Source organism: Zosterops lateralis (genome assembly GCF_965231275.1).
Source record: "Zosterops lateralis genome assembly, chromosome: 9".
Taxonomy (NCBI): domain Eukaryota; kingdom Metazoa; phylum Chordata; class Aves; order Passeriformes; family Zosteropidae; genus Zosterops; species Zosterops lateralis.
Genome location: NC_139769.1, coordinates 5,216,231 through 5,239,465, shown reverse-complemented (window position 1 = coordinate 5,239,465; position 23,235 = coordinate 5,216,231). Strand labels below are relative to the sequence as shown.

General features: G+C 40.3%; 1 protein-coding gene across 1 annotated transcript in view; it reads right to left on the bottom strand.

The window, feature by feature from the left end:
- The window catches only part of GLIS1 (GLIS family zinc finger 1), a gene marked incomplete at its 5' end in the record, with an annotated part of 180,128 nt that overhangs the window by 82,996 nt on the left and 73,897 nt on the right, over window positions 1-23,235 (bottom strand). The window contains 2 exons of the mRNA XM_083867903.1: window positions 7,787-8,888; window positions 14,804-15,002. Of these exons, the coding sequence (XP_083724029.1) occupies window positions 7,787-8,888; window positions 14,804-15,002 (1,301 nt within the window). The remainder of the gene's footprint in view (window positions 1-7,786; window positions 8,889-14,803; window positions 15,003-23,235) is intronic.

The following is a 23,235-nucleotide window of genomic DNA, read 5'->3' as shown; positions in this document are numbered from 1 at the left end:
TTTGTTTAAAATTTTAGAACTTACAAGCTCTCTACCAAGCAGCCAAATTGTCCACCAAATGACAGGATTAATAATATTTGGATGCAAGTTGTTTTTTATAAATTGAATTTCAGGGGGTAAAAAGAAAATACCTCTCTCATTGCTCATAGACTTTATTCAAATCACTGAATGCATCCTGCTTTCCCAGATCTTCTGGAGACAACTCACACTCCCAAAATGATGCCGAGTCCTGCAGAATTATGGTTTTAGGACACAACTGCCGGACACATCCTTCAGGTACTCTTGAGATGTATAAGGATATTCCTACAGGAAACAGGTATTTCACAAGTATATTTCTTGGTCTGTAAAACTTATTATTTGAGTGGGGAACATGTCTGACTAGCTGAGGCTGTATCACTTTACTACTGAGCAGATTTAAACAGTGAAACTCATGGATGATTCACTCCAATGCAGGGGAGACAGTGAGAAAGAAACCTTGTCACACTTTTGCTGCATGGGAAACAGTGAGCTACAGAAATCCTGAAGTTATTGTAAATGCAGTACTTAGAGGCTGGAGAGCCTTTCTCCCTTCTTGCTCTTCAGATGTGATTATTTGATAAAATACATTGATCCGAGTAGCAAAGAAAGTGATCTCGTGGTGCAGCTGGAATGAATTGGGAGTTAGGAGGCTGTTTGCAAGATATCTTCAAAAGGTGATGCCTCATGAGAGGTTTTTAGGTCTGTGCTGAGACAGGGGTTTGAATAAATCTACAATGTGGAGTTTCGTCCAGAGCCAGGCCACAGCAGAGCTGGAAATAATTCTGACTGTCTTAATATGAGAAAGAATCACTACTTGCTGAGTCTTGTGGGACAAGAGGATAAAGATAAAAACATGGTATCGAAATGTCATCTTTGTAAGCAAACTGGGCAAAGGGAAGGGAAAGGAGCCTAGATGAAATCTTCCAAAAAAGACCTGGGAGACATGCCTAGAAGTCTGTCTGGCAGCCAGATATGGCAGGTCACAACTAATAAATTTCACTTTTTGGAGTTGGGCATACTTCAGCCTATATTATTTGACAAAGAACATGAATGACTTTGCTTGGCTGGAGGAGTTCTGGTACAATTATCCCTCCTGTGTGCCACAAGGGTGCCAGCAGCACAGCCCCTGTGGAGAACCACTTTTAATACAAAACTGTTCTCTTCCTTTAAGATATTCTCTTTCAATCAGAGCGTTGTCAGGTATTTGTCAAAAGCTCAGTGTTTAGGATTCTGACAAATATCTGTGGCTTTGCAGGAAAATGGATAATTTTCCTGATATTCAAATCAGGTCACAGTTGGAATTGTGGTGAAAAAATGTGTTTCAGTAGCCAAATCAGAACACTGAAGAATGAAGAGTAGATAAATCAGTCCAGGATGAGCTGAAATATAATTGTTTGGGGGACTCTACTAACAGAATAAAAACACTGAATAGATCAGTTGGGTAAAGCTTTTAAACAACAACCAAAAAATGTCTTTGTTTAAACCTTATTCATTCTGAAACAGAAAGTAAAAAACGATGGGTTAAAATACTGAAACATTTCCAAAATAGCACATTGTCTATAAAATGTCAATAGTAACAAAATCCTCCAGTCCTGTTCACTGTCCCCCATTGCTTATTTTCCAAAGTGAAAGTGACCCAGATTCACTAATTTTTTTTTCTCAAAGCTCTACAGTGATACTACTGCTGGTTTGAAAAAACTGGTGGAATACCTAATAAAATTTCTACCACAGAGGATGGAAATGAATATCCATGCTTTTGTCACAAGACTATCTATTCCCTAAACAACTATCTGCCTATCACCTTACCTTCAGCAGATACCAAGTATTGTTAGTGGGAATTATCCAACACTGTGAGAACTGTAATAGTGGCAATTAATTACTATATCCTATGGCAGGGAGTTTCACAGGGGGAGTGCCCACTATGTTGTGGTGATATTACTGTTAATACTCCACTTTGTTACTTATTGAACACACTGAACAGCAATACCTACACACAGTCACCAGATCTGCACAAATAGATCAGGAAATCTTCAGGATTAGTATGTTTTAAACGGGTCTCAAATTACTTAATAATTTATCAGGTCAAGTGAAATTAAACCTTGTGGAATTCAACATTCTCATAGAATAAAGAAGGTGTGTATTTGAAAGCCTCCCCTACAGAAGTTTCATGCCGTACCTCTAACTACCCTATTCCATTTCTCAGATCTCTTCAGTGTCCTGTATAACATTTTTAAGGCACACAAGTGAACTTGAAAACCATTCTGGATTCTAGCAGCAACACTTGGAATTTATTTCATTTGAATTTATTTAGATTTACAAAAAAAAAAAAAAAGCCAAAAACAAAACCAGAAGTTTGTCAGCCAGACCTAACCTGTATCAGACTGCTGGAAATAACAAAAAAGGCAGCCAGCCTGGCTTGGTCAGAGCACAATTCCATCAGGTCCAGCATCCTATGTCATTTTTCTATCAGCCTGATAAAGCAGATGCACATCACAGCATGTCCTGAAGCCCAGCAATGCCAGGACCAAACTGGGAGGCTGATAATCCTTCAGGAAAACCCAGGCAGCTCCTCCCTCTGCAGCCCAGCTGAAGCAGGCAGGTCTCAAGCCCCCAAGGGCAGTGCAGGACCATTGCACTGCACTCATTTGCAGTTCTGTCCTGCTGCACTGGAACACGGGACAATCCCATTCACAATGGGATCTGGGCCCAGTAATTTCTGCTGCATTTGCTCTGCAAGATCTGTTAGTGTGGAGCTTTCCTGTGGGCAGACACGAGTTCAAATTCACCAGCTGGTTGGGCACAAAGCTGAGAGAGAGCCAAGCCCAAAGCCCGTTGTCAGCCTGCCCTCCAGTGCTGGGGCATGCTTAAACCCCTTTGTACTGCCCTGGAATCTGCAGTGGGCTTTGTAAACAAACAAACATCGTGTTTCCACAAAACCACTGAACTGCTGTCTGCTCCTCTAATCAGAGTGTTTTGAATGCTGACATTCCTTGACAGTATCGGGAAATGCCATCAGAGACCTAATAAAAAGAGAGATCTCTGCTGAGGCAGCTTTGATAGAATGGATGTTTCCTACTACTGACTTCAAAGGAAAGAAAGTGAGCCCAATATTATTGTTGTTTTTTTTAAAGCACTCCTTTGGCATCAGTGCATGACACCCTCCACTCCAAAAGCTGAAAACACTTTCCAGACTTCCACAACATTCCCTCGAGCCAGGCATGGAAACTCACTCTTTAGGTGAAGTAACTCCCAAGCGGATAAGCTGCTACACACAGACCCCTTTACCCCACAGATCCAGGGCTGTCCCTGTGCCTCCTCTGTAGCTGCAGACCTGTAGAGATCTCATTTTTTACTCTGCATTGCTGGAAACACACTCCCCATGGACAGCAGACGGCATCAGACTCATCATCTACTGAGAACAGAGATTCCGCACTGGTTTCCTCAGAAACAGAAGCAATAATACTAATCTGCTCCACAGGAATTCTCCTGTATTCCCAACAACCAGGTCGCTGCCCAAGTGTTACAGATGCAGCCAAGCCTTCTGATGAAAGCTCTCACACACTCACAGCACGTCAAACCACCTGTGTCAGAGACTGCAGTGAAAAACCAACAGGAAGTTCAGCCAGAGCGCAATCTTTTGTGCAATCTGTACAAAAATCTGTTTCATCGGTAAATTGCAAATTGTTTGTTTGTGTGAAGTGGTGATTGGAACACAAGATCTGCCCTGGAATGCTGGAATTGCCTAAAGACACCCTTAGGCAAGTTACTTATCTTCTCAGTCTCAATTTCCCCATGTTTAATGCAGTACCTATGATGTCTCAGCCTTAGGGATTCAAAAGAACTGACTACAAACAGCACAGGTGCTGAATTTCACTGTGTACAATACAGCACCCAAATCATTCCATTCAGACTTCTCCCAAACTGAGTACCTTGAATATATACATGAAAAAAAGATTCTGCTTCAAAGTCTTAACTCTCTAGGCAAACACAGAGAAACAGGTCTAGAACACACAGAGGAGGCATCTGTTTCTTCAAAATACAAAAACTAAATACATTAACCATAAATATTATCCCTGTCCAGCTCCTTTCATGGATATTACATACATTATGATAGCCAATTTCTATAAACACTAATTACACATGTAGAAATTACATAAAGATAAATCATTTACCTTGATCCTGTCTGGGGAGGCCCCTGAGCACACATGAATGCAGTGATGGGAACATATTTTCTACTCATTATGAAGCCACAAGAGTACAAGAGGGCAAACTAATAAGCCACGTACAGATTTGTCCAATTCAAACAACTCTAGACAGCTAAATGAGCAGCTCTGTATTTACATTTACAAGCAGAGACTTAAACCAAGGATACAATATCTGGAGATCAGCACGGTTCTACTCACCAAAGAATTTGAAGAACTGAAAGGCAGTGAAAGATGCAGTTATGAGAAACATTTTTCTTCCTTTTTTTAAAATAAAAACCATTTAAGCTTGCTAATTTTTGCTGTCTCAGACAATCAAAATTCCAATTGTCTGGGACATCAAATCTAAAAAAGCATGAAATTAATCTTCAGAAGTTAAAGTCTTAAAGGCATTGCATCATTATTTTTGTTGGATATATTTTTGATTATAATGCAGATGAACCCCAAATTTAATAAAACTAAAATAACATGAGTTAAGTATGAAACATAACAGGATATTGCAAAGAGATTAGGTAGTTTCCTTTAGACTACTTGCAGAGCCCAAGGAAAAACCAAACTGAGGGACACAATGATGAGAAGGCACCGCTTAATTAGAATATTTAACGGAATATGAAAACAGAATACTCATAGTACCGGCCTTGGCAATGGAACATAGTGAGCAGAATATGGACCTGAAACATCAGCAGTGCTCTCCACCAGATCATGTTTTGCCTGTTGCCTGTCTGTAGTAAAGAAGCAGGCTCACTAAATTCAAACCAGCTGCAAAGATGAGAGTGTTACAGTTGGACTGAAGGAAGCTTACCTCATGAAAGTATTGTGGAAACTGCTGTTGGAAAGATAATAAAAGGATTAACTGCAGTTTTAGTGAACCATTTACTTTTCAATCAAAATGTCTCATGTATTTCCTGTTCTCAAGTAGCCTGAATTCCAAAATTCCTTTGTCTATTACAGTACATAGTAGCAAAGCCTGTCATAAGAAATTAATAATTTTACATGGAAAAGTACTTTTATGTATGAGGACGGGGTGCAGCTCACTGTTAGCTTCTCCTGAGCAGTTCAATACCTAGTCAGGCAGTAATCTTACAGGCAAGAGCAAAATCGAGGGCTTAAAAAGAAAGTACAATGGGTAATTGTGAACAGCGAAAGAAAATCTCCACTACAAATACCAAGAGACGCAAAGTTACTTTAACAGAGCTACAGCAAAAATGAAACAAAATCCCAGACTTCTATAGACAGAGAATGAATTGTCTTCTTAATTTGCAGGAATAACAGCACAATTATTACCACATCAAAAGAAAAGCCATCATTTAAAATGACATGACATCACTGCACAATGCAACACTGCACAGCAACCCCTGTTTCACGTGGAATGGAATTCACTGGGCAAATAATCCCCACTTGATATTAATAACCTCAAGGAGCTGTGCTGCAGCTCTGGATCCTGCCCCTGCTAGATCAAGCTCTTTTCAGGGGAGAAAACCAAATTTGCAAAGAAGACATGGTTTCTGTGTATTCTCTTGGATCCACTTCACTCCCTGCAGAATTCCAGACTGCAGCGTTTAACACGCAACACCTCTGCTGACAGTGGAAGGCTCTCACTCTGGGAATAGAACAGTTAACTCCAAGTTGAGCAACGTACAGCTCCCAGTCCTGATTGGGCCATTCCATGTATGGGAACAACTACAATATCTGCTCCAGTAAAAGAGATCTTTATATACTTACATGCCAAGGCTATATAAATATGACATAAGAGCTGTCTGCAATATCACATGCAAAGGTTCTCCCAACCTATTCGTGAAACCTTGATGTGCTATCAAAAGCTGGTACTTTAGTGCAGATGAAATTAATTGAAAGTAGGACATTTTTAGCATTTGCTAAGATATTACACCATTTAGTATCTCTGGTTTACCGAGTTTTCTGTAGGAATGGGAACGTAACATTAGAAATCTGCCATACAATACATGTTAAATACGCATTTTTCAGGAAAAGAGACAAGTTCCCTTATCCATGGAGTCTACTGATCTTTCAGCACCAGAGGAAACTAATCAGGGCTTCATGTTTTAAGTATGCTTTCATTTTACTTACCTACACTTTTGTTTGGAGAGAAGCAAACTTGCATCCTTTAATAACTTATAACAAAAAGAAATCTATTATGGGGAAGTTAAATTAATTTGTACATTTAGAAAATGTCATCAAGCTACTTCCAGAATAAAACCACTCAGTTCTTGCTTTCAAAACAAAAAGAAACACATAAGTCTTAGAGTGTTTCCATTTAATCTTGGACAATCTGATGGTATTCTCTAAAGCACATGCACTCTTTCTAGTATTATCTTAGGGAATACCCACTAAACAGTGCAGACATGAAGATAATTTATCCAATGGAAGTAAAAAGATAATCAGGACAATCACTTAAGAAGAAAATTTTTCTCTGCAACATGTTTTGAATGCTCTTGTTTTCTTCCTTCTCCCTTCCATAATCATTGAAGGTCAGGAAGCTTTTTCTACAAACATTCTTTCCTATTCCTCCACAGAAAGCTACAGCTTGCCATGGAAAAGCTTGTCATGATCTAACATCCTTACAAGTATTTTCCATTGCATCATGCTCCAATCAAAAGAATAAAATAGACATATAGCTGAAAATTCTGCCTATCAGGAACCCCAACCTGTTGCCATAACCATTCCCTTTGTCTGCACTTATTTGTGTGTGTGTGTGTGCACACACATGTGTGAGTGTTACAAATGAGACTTTCCAAATTTCATGGCCCAATTTGGAAGCTTATGTCAAACTTGTTTTGCTTCATCTGTTTCAGTCAGGGTCTTATATCATTGTTGTTTCAAACATGTGGAAAGCTTAATGGAAGTCATTAACTTTTATTTTAGTTTGGCCATATTGTCATCATGGTGGGCAGATGCAGAGATGGTGTTATTCCCAAGATCCTCTTTTTGGAACACTGCTGTTGTTTACATCTCCTTGATCAGAAGAGAACAATGGTCTTTACTTATTTTTAAAGCTCTGTTTTGCAAATTAAAAAAGCCCCTAACAACTTTGAAAACATAATTGAATATATTCTTTTTACTCTTTTAACTGTTTAAAATCCTTTAACAAGTTTCTGGTTTTTTGGTCTAAACTACCATTTGAAACTTTTGCACTCACAACTCTATGGGTTATTGTTCAGCTGAAGGAATGAAAAGAATTTCATTAGATGTGTTTTATGTTTCTTGATTAAAAATGTCACCCGAGGCTCAGTGACTTTGTTTTACGTTAAATGACGGCTGTGTGCTTTGATCATCACTTTATTAGTGGTTTAATGAATATTAAAAAAACAAAGCACTGTATTAAAAGTTAAGCTCTCATATAAGGAAACCGAATCTCTTTTCCAAGAACTACAGTATTTCTTACTCAATCATTTCCTTCTAGATTAAGGTTTTCTCCAATTCCCCTTCAGCCTGCTACAGACTAAGTTACAGGAAAGCACAACAATTATATTGGAATAAGATCGAAGAGAGAGCAAGAAAGTGAGCAGAGCAGTTATGTTTCAGTTCAAACAAATATAATCCAGACTTACCATGCACTTGTTTGGTTTTTCTCCAGAGTGAACCCTCATATGAATCAGCAGTTTGTAACGAGCATTGAAGGGTTTATAGCGGCGGACACAGCCTGCCCAGAAGCAAGTGAAGTCCTCTCCTTTCCTCTGGTCAATGTGAGTCTTTTCTATGTGTCTGACCAGTTCGTCTTGTTGGTCATAAGTGGCACTGCAGTCAATCCACTGACAGACCTGCTTGCCACTGCTGAGGTCCTGCTCATCGCCGTCGCTGGGCTGCAGGGACTTGGGAGACATGGAGGTGCTGAGGTGAGGCAACGTCCCCGGGGTCTGGCTGAGCTGCTGGTGGAGGTGGTAAGGGGGAGGCAGCCCCTGGTGATGCCGAAAAAGATCAGCAGTGGAGGAATAATCGTCAGCTGGCTCTTGTTTTAAGAAACTCACCTTCTGGGTGCCGTGCGAGGAGTTCTGGTGAGGATGGCTCGTACCATTCATCATAAGGCTGAGGCTGCCATTCTCCTCGACTTGCTGCATTTGTATCTGCTCACAGTCACCTCTGTCACATTCAGTGGAAAGAGGTACAAGACATGCTGGAGGGGAGGGAATACTGCAAGGGTTTCCAGGCTGAGAGCAAGATTGGGGCTGAGAGGATTTTTGAGCACTGTGATGACTGATCTCCACAGGATGAGAGGAAATGCCAGCTGAGTTAGCTCGCAGTCCATTCACGCAGGTGACCAGTGACGTCTGCGACGTGCGGATGATCGCTGTAATATCGATTCCTTCGGCTGAAGACGGCACAACGGAGATGCATCTCTTCTTCAGGTTGCTTGTTTGCAGCCTGGCCGAGTGCTGAGGGGTGCCAAGTGACAAAGGACCCAGGGAGGAGCTGTGTTCATTAGTAAACAAGTAGGATGAAAGTGAATTTGTAAAGCTATTATTCATTAGGTCTAGTTCAGGATGCAGACTACCAGGGGCTCTCAGCTCCATCCCCTCTGTAATCCTCCTATGTGTGGAAGCCTCAGACAGAACCTTATAATCACTGGGGCATTCTTGTTTAATGTGCTGAGCCGGGTGACTTCCATTCAGGCATGGAGCAGCAGAATCTACTGAGTCTTGAAACCTGGGTGACCTGCAATACAATTTTCATTAAGCATCGCTAACCACCACAGGGTTTATGATTTTTTGTACAAGACACAACATTTGTTAAGCCCTGCAGAATGGAAGCACTTGCTCTCTGCTGAATGTTGCCACTCTAATGCACCAATTATACCAAAAAAATCTGCAATGCTTTTTCTCCAACCTGTGTAAAGACAGCATCATTTTACAGGACTAATTTCACACACTGGGTTACACACAGAACAGTGAATCATCCCTCTACTGCTACAGGCAGTTCATCAATCACAATCGAGGCTTTCAATGCATAATAGATTGGGCAAAACAATAGCTGAGAATGAAGTTTGAGAACTTCAGGCATTTTGGAATTATTCAAATATCATCATTTTCCTCAGAGCACACTGAGAAAATGCCTTGGCATTTTTGTTGACACAAAAAAGCTGAGCTTTGCTTACATGTCAGAGACATACTTTCCTTCACTAAACTAAAAAAGAGCCAGATCACTGGAGAAAAAAGGAATACAGCAAAATAACTGGTTGCTTTCAACCATACTCCAGAATCAATGTGAGATCAGCTGAGTATTTACTTCTACAAAATAAAAAGTTCACAGCCAGTAAATTTAAAATGGTAGCTTATGTACTCCCATCTCCATTTTTCATAATAAAGATTGCATGGGGCTGTAAATCACAGTTCTGTTCTGCAGAAGCGATTTTTCATAATTTTTCATGTGTGTTGAATCCATTCATTGACGAAGCAGAACCTTGAGGAACTCCACAAAAGACTTTTCAGAAAAGCACTGCATTAAGAAACATTTCCTCCTAACATTTTCTTCCAAGCAGTTAGCAACTGGTTTATGGCTTAAAATAAAACATTTTATCTCAGCTATAAACATTTACTGTGGATGATCCAACTGTGTGCTTTTCTTAGGAGCAGAGGGTGTTCCTTACATATCCCTAAAGCATGGGAGGGTTTAACCTATGGCTTCATCGTGCCAGACCAAGGAGAGGAAACAGTACATCTGTGTGCAGGAAAGCTGTACCTGAGCTAATAAACCCTCCAGAGAAGTGTCCTGTGGCTCTTAAGCTGACATGTTCCACTTAAATGAATTTTATGTTTTTTTGATGCTAACACCACAAAAACTGAAGAAAACCCAACCATTTGGCAGCTTGTGTGTGACACCACAGCTATAGCAGGTCTGACGCATTTTAAAGCATGAAACACGTGTACATAAAAGTATTTTGGACACTAAACTATGAAGCTGCTGAATAAACTGCATTTATTTTACACCTTAGATGATTTTATCACTATTATTTCCATTAATCCATCATTAATATTAAGATAGGAAGCTGGGATAACTTCTGAAACTTCCTTGGTAATAGCTCTCAAAAGAACAAAAAGGGACAAAAAAAAATTTAAAAAAACAACAACAACAACAACAACAACAACAACAACAACAACAACAACAACAACAACAAAAAAAACAAAACCCAAAAGCTTCAAAAATACTTCCTTCCCATGAAATTAAGGTTGTCAAAAATTGGCACTTGTCCAAGGCACACAAATGGGAACACTGCATTCACTACAGACAGGTTTCTATGCTCCAATAGGGCTTAATGTAAAAAAACCTTTAAGATCATGAGAGAAGTCCATCCACTGATACAGAACAATCAGATTGTTCCTTTGCTACCAGAAAGTTTAAAACAGTACATTTAAAAATTTTAGAGGTTTCCATAAACCATTGTTTATAATTTCTCCCTTTAGGTTTCCACAGTTGGTCTCAGGGTAAACTTAAAGCACCTGTTTCTGCAGATGGCAAATTTATACTTTAAAAAACCAAACCAAACAGCATTCATAGATTATTTTTTAACATTTACACAACCATATGTCTGTAAAATATGTGGCACAAGTATACTTTTATTGCACATGTTTGGGAAACCCTGCTCTGTTTGCTCAGTGAAAGAGTGGTGTTCTTGACTCATTCTGAGAAAGGCTTTACAGCATGCTCTGCCAGGCTCAGCATTTCCTATTCCTTGGTTTCTGCTGTACAAAAACTCTTCTAAATAATTCAGTTTGTATCACAGTTTAGTGGTCCCAAAGCCTCAGGCTAAAGTAAACTCAACACATTTCCTACATCATATAAAGCTAACCCAAGCCTTACATTTCAGCCTGTGATAATTGGTGTCGTATTATTAAGCTTTATGTAAAGCTCCCATCTTGCCAGAAATCCATGAGAGAATTTTGGTTTTTGACTAAGCTGGAGTCAGTGCAGAGAACCTGCAGGATGGATACAAACACCCCTGTCCTGAGAAATCCTAGGTTTCCAAAATCCTCAGGAACAGTGACCTGCATTCCCAGCACAGGATCTTACTCAGAGTCAAGACTGTACTGATGTGACGTTGCAGTGCAGATTCTGAGATACACAAAAGAGAGTTTTGAACCACAAGGCAAGCTGGAATGCCTTATTTCAAAAGCAAATGAGATGAGGACACTGAAGTCACACTTCTCATTGTCACAGATGTGTCTTATCCATTCTCTGCCTACAAAATGATAAGCACACGCTGCTCGTGCATATGAGATCCAAGTCCTCTCCAAGATCTGCAGTGTTCTCTGTAGCACTGTATATCTATACAAATTATACATCCCATGTTGGTTAACTCTGCTGGGAGAACCTGACATTCCTTCAATTTCTTGATGTTTGAGTGTTGGGGTACCTGATGTCGAGGCTGCATTAAAGTTCCTGTATTCCTGGCAGAATTTTGCCATCACTATTCTAGGCAAAGCCCTGCTCATTCCACCCTGTCCGGGGCGGGGGGTTGAAGGGAGGAGTGGCAGAGACAAAAAAACAATGCAGGAGCAACACAAGGTGTCTGACATCCAACTTGCAGGGTGGCTCCCGTCATACTCACTGACTCCTTGCCCCTGGAATTTTGCTGTTGCAGCCACGGAGCAGATTCCAGACCTGGTACCCACAGGCTGTGCTGGCTGTAAGGATTTCACAGTTTTTGGACAGTAGCCAAACATAAATGCATATGAATAAACAGGCAAGATGAGAGGGACAAAGGAGAGCAGGGCAGTGCAAGGAGCACTGTGGACACACAGATCAGCCACAGCAGCTTTGAGGGGCTTCTAGATAAGCAATCCTGGAAAGAGACTGGGGTCAGCAGAAGAATATACCCCAAAAACCACCCTTCAAAGGGAGCATCCATGCACCAGGGATGGACAGCCTAAGGGAACAGAATTGCTGCTTAAGCTTATGAAAGCTGAGTGTAAGGCCTTTGAAGAGTAACAGCAGCCTCTCAGAGGATACTGAGGCAGAGTTTCCTAAGAGACTCCCTTACGTGGTAATTGGAGCCAGAGCACGAGGCCAGTAGCACCACGCCAGAAGCGCTGCAGTTCCCAACTGCCCTCAGAGGAAAAGATGACTGTATCTGAAATCTCCGGATTATTTACAAAACATACATGCCTTCAATTGCCACTGGAAATGTGCACCCGGTGATAACTGACAGTTTTAAGAAGGCTGGAGGAGGATTGTTCTGCTGCACATCCAGGAACCCCGTGCAACACTATCCGAGTGCTCTGATGTCTTCCCTGGGTTTTACATGCTGAGCACTGAGCGCAGTGTGGGCGGGTTTGCCGTGGCTGATAATGGATTATTTGACAAAAGGCCAACATTGGCTGTGTGTGTTGCCTCCAGTTGTGGTGAGGAAGGTGTTGGGACTTTTCCAGTCCCACACACATTGCATTCACAGATAGAATGTAGCAGCAATTATGCTGCACAGCTTAAAAGTTATTAATTGAGTGGGGAAAAGGGGCCAGGGAGAAGAGGGATCATGATTCTTGGAGTAAGGCAGTCATCCCTAGAATACAGTTCCAAGGGAAAACAATTTCAGGGAGAAGCTGAAGGGGATAACAAGTTTCAGTGCATTGAAGTGAGAAAAGGACAATCAAAACCCCAAACTCTGAGGGAGATTTTTGATTGCTAGGGGAAGTGCTCCCTGGTTTGTCTGGCTTTTCCTTGGATGTTCCATAACCTAGAAATGCAAAGTGGTTCAAAGTTCTACCCAGAGATATTGTTTGAATTTGTCTCCCTTTATTTCTGTGCTGGCCATTAAAGCTAGGCAGAACAACCAAAGAGTTTGCCTGGATGTCCATGTGCTCCACTATCTGACAATACCAGCCCTACTTCTCTCATCCATTTTCTGATGAAGGCTGAGATCTGGGGAGGCACAGAGCACCCTTGGCTCCCACTGACTTAACTCCTCTCTGGGCATCACTCCTACCTCAGTTACATTCTCCTGTTTTCTGATCTTCAGGGAAAGACCATGTTTTCTGTTACCTGCTTGTCAACAATGTTTAGCATCACAAACACCACAAACAGAAATTGTCTGAAATGCTGTCCACCTTCTCTCAGCTGCCAAGGTTTTGGCTCTGTGCCACGTATCTCATGAAAAGCACTGGGATATAAGGAGACACTGTGTCTGTGAGGACTACAGGGCAGAGCTGGACATTGGCTTCATCTTGCAAATCCCATGAAGACAAATGCACCATTAGTCAGGTGGACATATAAGCAAAGCATGACCAGTGGAACACAAAACAACCTGCAATGTCCTTCAGGATATTCTCCAAACATTTCCAAACTTAGAGACAGCAAAGTCTCAAGGCTTTAGACCATGCCACAAAGCAGAGGGGAGGGAATCAGGCCTATCACCTGCTATTTTCTCATGTTATGCAGCTGACAATCCTTTATGTTGTTCTGGGAATCCTCTTCCAAATGGGGGCTGGAAGGGGTTCATATTTCTGAGGGTGGGTACTGTGATGCCAGGTATGAAGGTATCTGTCATTTCCTCATTATAAAATGTACAAAAAGGTTCAAAAAGATCTAAGCAGAGTATTCTCTTCCTCCTTTTGTTTGTTCCTGCCCTAATTATCTTTGTTTCATAATTGTTCTCACTGACAGAATGAAAAAAAAAGGTTGATAACTGCCAGTCCCACATTAAGCCATAAAGAAACCAGGAGGGAGCAGCTTTAGATCCAGCTGCAAAGGCACCTATGAATCCTTGTAGCAATAATGGGTTATTTTGTTGTAGCATGGATATTATTTATCCTTTTCAAACAAGCAAGCAAACAAACATGCAAAAAAGTCTTTCCACTTGCTTGCCACATTACGGCGCCTCCTTCTCCTGAAAACATTGATGTTCTTACCCCACCAGTAAATGGAAAAGGGGGAAAAGGCATGAATATGTACAATAAAATCAGGAACAGTCGGATTTTCAAGACCAAGCTGTAGGCCATATTTCCCCTTGCCGTGACTATGGAAATTTCAGCCTGATAAGTCCATCCACAGAGTGCCAAATATTTCAAGTACCTAAGATAAGGGCTGTAGCTTTATTGAGGTTTTTCTTTTCTACTGCTCTTCAAAAAGGTCAAGATTATTCCTATTACATCCAATGCCAAAAAGCAGCATAATTAAAACAGATGGACAGATTTTAATTTGTAGCAGGTTTCTATTCACAATGGATGTCTGTTTGGGGTACTTGTTTAAAATCTGGTAATGTTAAATTTGTAACAACAAAAAAAATTATGGAGTTCTGTGTTTTCTTATAATTAATTTATAGCAAATGTTTAAATAGAGATTCTGTTCATAGCATATCCAACTACAGTGTATATACTAAAACCAGAGACCAAATTTTCACATTATGGCCTTAAAAGCAAATACCAAGGATGTGGCTGTATGAGAACTCTGCAATACTTTGTTAAGGGAAATGCTGTAGAAATAAAAGAGACACTGGCTTCCTGTAGGTGAGTGGCACACCAAATCACCGTGTGGGGGACAGTGGTTTGGGAATAAGTATCACCCCTGCCTCCCAGGCAGTAATTTGGTGGCACTGGGGTGGAGCTGAGGGCACGAGCTGGTAAAAGCTGGAGCAATACCTGAGATCCGAGTGAGCCAAGTTGAGCTGGCCCACGTGCAGCAGCCTCTCCCGCGACAGCGCGTGGTCTCGCACCAGGGAGTTCCCCGTGTGCAGGAACAGGCCTTGCCTGCAGACAGGCACCGAGCCACTCGTCATCTCCATGTCCATCATGTTCTTCTTCTCAGAGATCAGACTGCAGTGGTTGTAGCCACCGTTCACTGTCAAAAAGATAAGTTTAAAAAAAAAAAAAAAACAAGATAAGGCTTTGACTAAGAACTCTCTCCGCTGATAAATACTTTGTAAACTTATTTTGGATTTCTTTCCAAAAGTCTTGTATTTTCAACAAGGCAGTGGAAATGAAAGATTTCACAAGGAAGCAAAAATTAGTTGCAAAGGAAAATGAATCTGTGAACTATGGTTATTTATTTCTCATTGAACAGAAATGCAGCATCTTCTGGCCTGCACAGTCAGTTGTATTCAGTGGGTTTGGACTGAGGTGTTTTAGAAGATCACTTTGGATGCCTTCCAGCTTATAGTGGATCTTGCTGACTATCAGCTCTCTCTGCTTGTAACCATGACATAAATTATCATTATATACTCTGGAGTCTACAGCTCCATCGGGCTTTATTCCATTCTTATTCTGACTTTATCCCACCATAATTTAACTCAGTTCAGGGTTAATACCTACCTTAGCAGGACTGTATAATAAGACTTGACTGTTAATTGAGGTAGATGAATCACATTTAAAGAGTATCTAAATACACTGTTGAACACTGTGAATAAGTTTTTAAAGGCCACACTACCAAGAAAAGATGGTAAATCAATCATAATACAATACCCAATTCACAGTTCCTCTCTCCAACAGCAGAATTACCTGGAATACAGTCAAGATGTATCTTCCCTCCAAAATACTGTAGATCCTTTTTAAGTGTTTAAGATTTATACTGGACTTGTAATAAAACACTTTCTTTCATTCCCCAAATGACACAAGTCTGAAATTCATTAGGGCTTTCTAAATATGTACTTTACCAATTTTATCATATTATCAAAACATAGAAACTTGAAGCTTCCTTCAAAGCTCAGCAATACCAACTGTAGCACAAACTGATACCTATTTGTGAGAAGACAGAGATTTCCTAGAATAACATGAACACTATCCCTGTGCTGTCAAAAATAATTACCTTCTCTTGTAGCTGTCAAATCAGAGAACACATTCGCTCCCTGCAAAGGAACAGAACACCTACGCTAAATCCATGAAATTCTGTTTCAGCTAATCCATTTGCCTTCACAAAGTACCTTACACATTCATTAGTAAGAGCTAAAAATTTCTTGCACAACAGTGCCCTGAGTGCAGTTGCACTTGCACCAAAGCCTCAGAAATGTGCTCGCCACATGTGAGCTGGAATGACGATGGACAAGGAACAACACCAGCAGCTCATGGGTTTTTTCCTCCACAGCAACTAAAAAAAGAACTGTGAGATTATGTCCGAACACAGACAACCCAAGTGTTCAAGTGTCCAAACACATGTGAAAGCAAATTCATTACCTCTGAAAAAAAAGAGAAAAAGTCCACTTTACACCACTGTAACTGAGAACAGAATCTGGCCCTTTGACAACTGGCTGTTCTATACAATATTAATATCACTGGCTGGCACACGTAAGATTTAAGCACTTTCCATGTCTGGAACCAGATCTCTTCTTTCACTGGTATCGAGGGGCCTTTAACCTACATTCTGTAACTTACCAATAACAGATGAAAAGAGCACACACTCCCTTGCCTTCGACCAGAGGGTTCACCCCGCTTGCACTATACCATAGCCATTCCATAAATCCATATAAAAAACTAATCCTAATTTACAGAGAGTAAATCTAATAAAAGCAGAATGGTTTCCAGAAGGATCTCATGGAAGTGGAATCCATCAAGGTAACTTTTGTCTTTTTGTGTCCCGCAGTTTTGATTTATATCTTCACATTTAAGTGTTCACGAGGGAACGGAAGGAGTTGATACAGTAGTGTGCAAAGGCTGCAATCAGGCAATTCCTTCCATATGAGTAATCAAGTTACTTCAATTTTGGATATCTTGCTTCTTCCATTCTGGGGTAAACTGACTTTGGGGGAGTTTTTTCTTGATTTATGCCAGATTAAGTCACGTGAGAATTGGTCCTATGGACTGAGATGAGGCTGCACACCTTGGGAAGGACAGCTCACACTGGTCAGGACCTGTAGGGTCTGCCCTACGTTTCTTGTTAGGCTTAAATTCTCCTAGAACAAAACAGAAGATTTCCTTACACAAAGGTAAACCTGCCTGTCCAACAATGAGATCAACATCTAAAACACCCCTGCTAAAGGGCAATAGCTCTCTTTCTTCCCTAGGGAACACTTTGTTTACCATTCAGGAAGGCTTCACCCTTACTGACAAAACTAGCTATTAAGGCTATGAAGATAAGAGCAAGAAAACTTACCAAAAGGGTAATTATTCAACAATAAATGCATGTTGTAGTGCTTTAGAGTTTACCTAATTAAGACCAATGAACAAATAACTGAAAGATGCCTAATTGAAATGACTCACATTCGAAATAGAGACAGATTTGAAATATTTGCCCAACATACTAGATATCCCCAGAGAGCTGTGGGTTTTGCGGCAAAGACCAAACTAGGTCATTTGCCTTTTTTTTTTCTTACTGCTCATTCTCTTTAATTACTTCTTGTTAAAAAAAAAAAAAAAATGCCATTCTTGGTTTTGTTTGGATGTGGTGTCCAAAATTTACCACGACAACACTGAGAAATGGAACGCCGTTACTGGCAGCCGGACGAGTCACGTGAGACGAGTGAAAGACCAAACAGCACCAGATTTTCTCAAACAAGTGAAAATCATCCACACTGGAAGAGGCCACCACATCCCTCCACTGAGAGGAAAATTATTAACTCAAAAGCTGCCAACACAGCAAAGCCATGGGGGAGAAGGTGCCGTACCCACACTCAGAATCTCATTCCATATAACGAGCACTGAATAATCCACACCCCTGAATGTGTGGCTGCCACAATTCCTACACAGTCAGTAATTTAAGCCCATCCAGAAAGATGCACAGCACTGCACTGCTGATTGAAAACTCTAATGAATTAACTGAGTGCTTCAAAACACAGAATATTCAAAGTGATTCATGAAATAGGCCATTTTTTGACATTTTCAACAATAATGACAAAACCAACACTTTGCTGAAGTTTTTTATGCCTGTCACGCCATTCTCTATGGTGAATGGGAGAGATTGTCTTCATCCTGTGATCCCAAGCCTTACGGGCAGAAAAGTAGCAAAGGAAAGGAAAGCAAAAGATGGGAAATAGATACTAGAGTTATTCTTACACCCCTTACAAGGCAGGCCCAACTGTGCGACTGCTGAGACAGATTTTCTATGCCTTGTGGAAGAACACGGCTACTCCTTTGTTTCAGTGAACCCCTATCAGGAGGGATATGAGTTTGAGTCTAAATTTTTCTATTATGGACACAATTTAAGAGAAGGAAAAGCATTTTAGAAGTAGCTGGAGTGATTAGCCACAGATGCCATCACAGCCTTAGCAGACTTCACCCAAGTGTAACACTGGTATTTTCAGTTAGATCTTAGAACAAGACATCCTAAACAAAGACTTCCTGATCCTGGCCTAGAGATCCAAAAAGAAGGAATGTTCAGATTTTTTTCTTGGCCAGTTTCTTCCCAGTCATTTGCACCATCTCATATACAACAAACCTCTAGACATTTGGGGTTTTCACTACTTCACAGAGGAAAGTTCTGCACTCTTGAGTCTCTTTTATTGCTGTTTCCCCTTCCCCAAGGACTGAAATGGTTAACAGTAACAGCACTAAATTTTCACTGCTGCATTCAAGAGTTCCTATGTCAAAGAAGAACAAAGCAGCTCACACCACACCCCAGCTTCACCCTGGATCTCTGTATCAGTTACAATCTGTTCACATTTTAAGGCCTGTTTCACACAGCTGATAGAGACATGGATTCATTTATTTATAATGCTTGTACACTACTTTAATGAAAACATAGTGAGAGCCAAAACATTCTTTATCACTGAGCAGACCATACTATATAGTGAGAGTCAAGTGAAGACCAAAATTGTCCTACACTGGTGTTTCAAAATAGATTCTCTGCCTATTTCCAAATAGATACAGATGACAACAATCTATAAAATATTAGGATTAAAACCAATAGCACTGAATAAGATTAGAATAAAAAAGAAGGATCTCTTTCCTCCCAGTTTTTATGTACCGTGCAATAAAATCCTACAACAAAAATACTTATTTCTTTACTTTCACATTGATGTATGAGTGAAGACAGAAGGGCTAAGAAAGCCTTTGTAAACTAAAACAACCCAGATAGAGAAATAATTTGTCGAGTATCAATCTTGAAAACTCATGAAAGATAAATACAAGCCATGTGTGTCTTTCTAGTAAATTCTGGACCCTTAAGTGTTGGCTACATCCATATTTGTTATTTCATGTTCAATTTATTTTTAAAACTAGTTATTTGGATTGCATTATATTTCTGTTCTGGGGAATTTATTTTTGCAGACTACACACAGTATTTCAGGAGAGTAAATGTGTACTACTGAGTAAAGCAGCAGTAAAGCTTAATACAATTTGAAAACAGTTCAGTAGTTTACAGATATGTAACCTTTTCACTTTCAAGCATGTGAATAGATTTGGCTCTCATATTTGACTTTATCATGATATCTTTAAGGCAGCAAAGAACACATAATAATCTACTACATCTTTTTCACTGCTAAACCAGCTGCAATTTTACAAAGTTTAGATTTCCATCTGAAACCTGCACAACACTTTAAACTTAGCAAGTAGGGCCAAGATTCAAGAAAACATACGCCATGAGCTTTAGTTCCAGTGACTTCACAGCCTCAGCTGATGTTCTGAGTTCTCGATGTATAAAGATAGAACTATTTTAGGCAATAGTGAATAGATTCTCAGAAAAATACAGAAATACACTGTCCACTATCAAAAGGAGTCTTTCCCTACAAGCAGGTTTGAAACTCAACATTCTTGGCTTCTATTTAGATCTCAGACCTTTAAATTATATGCCCAAACAGAGGTGAGAGCAGACTGAAAATGACCATTGGCCTCTTTTGTGACAAGCAGGACAAAACCTTTCATAACTGGATGAAACACAGGTCTTGTCATTACATTCATTGTTACAGAGTCTCTTCTGCTTGGAATCACCCTTTTCCTGTTGCCAGGCAATTTGAAAAATATTGTTCTCAGCACATCTGGCCTTTTTTGTGGTCAGTTATCCTTCACTACTTGGATTTTAGTAACAGGGGGAAAAAAACATTAAAAATAGATGTTTTAGGAAAATATTAAGCTCAACAAACATTATTTTAATTAAAAGGAAATCCCCAAACCCTCCTAATGGGCACTTGGAGAATATAAGCTCAATGTAATGAAATCTGATGTGTTAGTTTTTCTGTTTTCTTTAAGAAGACCATGTTTGGAATAGGTTTAATTCTCAGTATTTCTGACAGGTAGGCTATCCACACACCCCAAATAAATGCCATTATGTTTTTGGTGTAAGCTTTAAGACAACTATACAGTGTTTAGGGTCATGTACACTCTCACCTGCCCTTGGCCCCCTTGGTTTGTCTTTGTTGCTGCTCTAAAAGGACACCACCAGGGTTTTCACAGCACCTTGTCATTAGACGGAGCCTGAAGGCTGAAAGAAATCCAGTGACTCTTTCAAGACAGAAGTTCACACATTTTGTGATGAGGTACTTGAATTGTGCCCCTTGTAAAGATGCTTTCATAATTGATTATGTGATTCTATTGGGAATTGGGATCTTTCCATACATGCACAGACTGAGAAAATCTATTCCTTTTCTTTTGTCCTCTAAGTCATTTCATTCTCTAAGAGCCAGAGCATGCCCACTATGAACTGCATGTGGGTTATTGCTTTCCCATTTACTTACTAAGCCCTGAACTTTTAAACTCCCAGATCCCCACTCCCCTGTATTTTACTTAGCCCATTTAGTCTCTCTTTTCCATGGAAGTTCTAGCCAGCAGACCATGTAAAGACTCCACAGGGGTATGGGCTCTCCCAAACATTTGAAACACAGGGATGTGCAGGGAATGAAAGCTGGGGTTTTGCCATATGGCACCTTGCACATGTCTTATATAAACATATTCCAAGAAGGAATTTTACGTCTGCCTGGCTCAGCAGTACACTAAACACATTAGAAAGAAAAAAACCCAACAAAACAAAAAAAATATTTCCATCAAGATGTTGGGCTCAAAGTTTTAGGAGCCTGGAGTGTCACTGAGTCAGTAAGAGCCACAAAGACAGAATCACTGTACATCACCTGGGGTTACACAGAAAAATAAACTTTGAGAAACGGAGGAAACTGATATGTAGAAAGCATTTTGTTCTTTTCGATTCAAGCTGGGTGGGGGAAAAGGTCTGGTGGGATGTGGACACACATCTAGTCTTGTGGACATAATTCTGATGCATACATTTGGAAACCAGTCTACTCACAGGCAAAAGAGACAGAAAATGAGTCCTAATAGGAATCAAAATGCACTGGAGTCCACAAAGAACTTGCCATGTGATAGGAATGTCCAACATATACAGGGAATACAGTGGAGGGGAGTTAGCAAACCCGCACATCACTGCCAGCTAAGGGTTGTCTTCCATTTGCTGGTCCTCCAAGAATTGTGAATTAAGCTCCTTTCCTGAGACACTTCATAAGTCTCTCCCACTGCTATCTTTGCTTCAAGCTCCCTTGTTGCAAGAGCTTCCACACATTGTTTTCTGGTTCTTTATATATTAGGGATGAAAAGCTACAGCAAAAATGCATTTTGTTGCTGAAGATGACACATTTTCCTAAAACTCTTGCATTGGCTCCTCCATGCTCTTACCAAAAAGGAGATACCCCCTCACACACAAACTCCATCCAGACTCACTGCAGACCTCTCACACCTAACAAGTAACCCACATCTCCTAGCAACATCTTTGTACTCTTACACAGAATAATTCTTTACAATGAAAACTCAAATTGCTACCACATAAGAGGCAAATGTTTCACCTACACCATCTCCTTGATCATTTAACACTTGATACCTAATACAGTAATGGCCTCTTTGCAGCTGAGAATTAATGCTGCCAGAAAGAAAATTCAAGACAAACAAACAGTTTCCATAACATATGCTGAAAAGAGCAACAGCCTACCCCTGCTACTTTTCATTTGCTGTTTTCATTGTTTGACATTTCTTTCTGCCAGGATTTTGGCATTATTTCATGGCTTGATTTGAAATATATTTAACATCAAGTGATTCGCAATGTCATTTTCTATTTTACCAGAACTATGCTTGGGACTAATTCGACTCAAATTGAATTTACCCTTCTGCACTCAGTGCCAATGAATGGGCCTCTTGTAGACTCTCCCCTGACTGCAGTTTTAGGGGTGCAGACATATGCAGTGCCTGTTAAAGATACAACTTAATGTATCACCAGTAAGCACAGTCTGCTGAAGGACAGTGTCAAATATGACTTCTTGGTGCAATAAATATATATGCCACGTAGCACAGGAAAAAAAAACTCTACTCCATGACTTAAATGTAGCTAGTTCAGGTGTCTATCCAAAATGGGGCAGCTTCAGATAAGGCTGGGAGGACTGAACACCTGATTGTATCCACCTCTTCCAAATGTCAGATTCTGGGGATATCCAAGGCACTCTCACCAGCACCTGTTCTGCTGTGGGGTTTTTTTAGCAGACTGTGGAACAGGGTAAAACAATTCTATTGTGGAATATTGTGGAAGGCACAGGGAAGAAGAAAAGCAGAGATATGAGGATGAAGAAAAATTAAAGAGTACACAGAATGCTATAAAAAGGGAAAATATTCTCACTGAATGGTGCAGTCTTACATGAACACTGAATAAACAACAATGAGAAATTTAGGTCCTTCTAGAAGGCCTCTGTGAATCTTCCAGTGATGACAGTGGCCAGTTGCTATGGATTAGGAGGTATGTGGAGTACTCTCTAGTTTTATTTAGCAATGCTGCCTTCTGTAAACTGGGTCTGCACTTTCCACACAAAGCCTGTGAACAAGGTATCCCAGGGGTTACATGAAGCTGGATATGCTGTGAAGTAACAGATACAGAAGGATCACTGTAACCATGAGAAGCCTTTTGCTCTGACAAACACATTACGCAATCATGAAAAACAGCGCTGAAAGAGTCTTCGGAACATGATTTACTCTGTCCTGTGTCTCTACAGCATAATCCAGCCTCACAAACTTAAGGGGGTGTTTGACCAATCTACTTCACAGGCTCCAGCAACTCCCCAGCATTTCCAACAAACCATACAGCCTTTTCACTTGATTTAGGAATTCCTTTCTTTATGTCTAACTTAAAAGCCCCTTAGCACAACGTAGTCTGTTACATATTG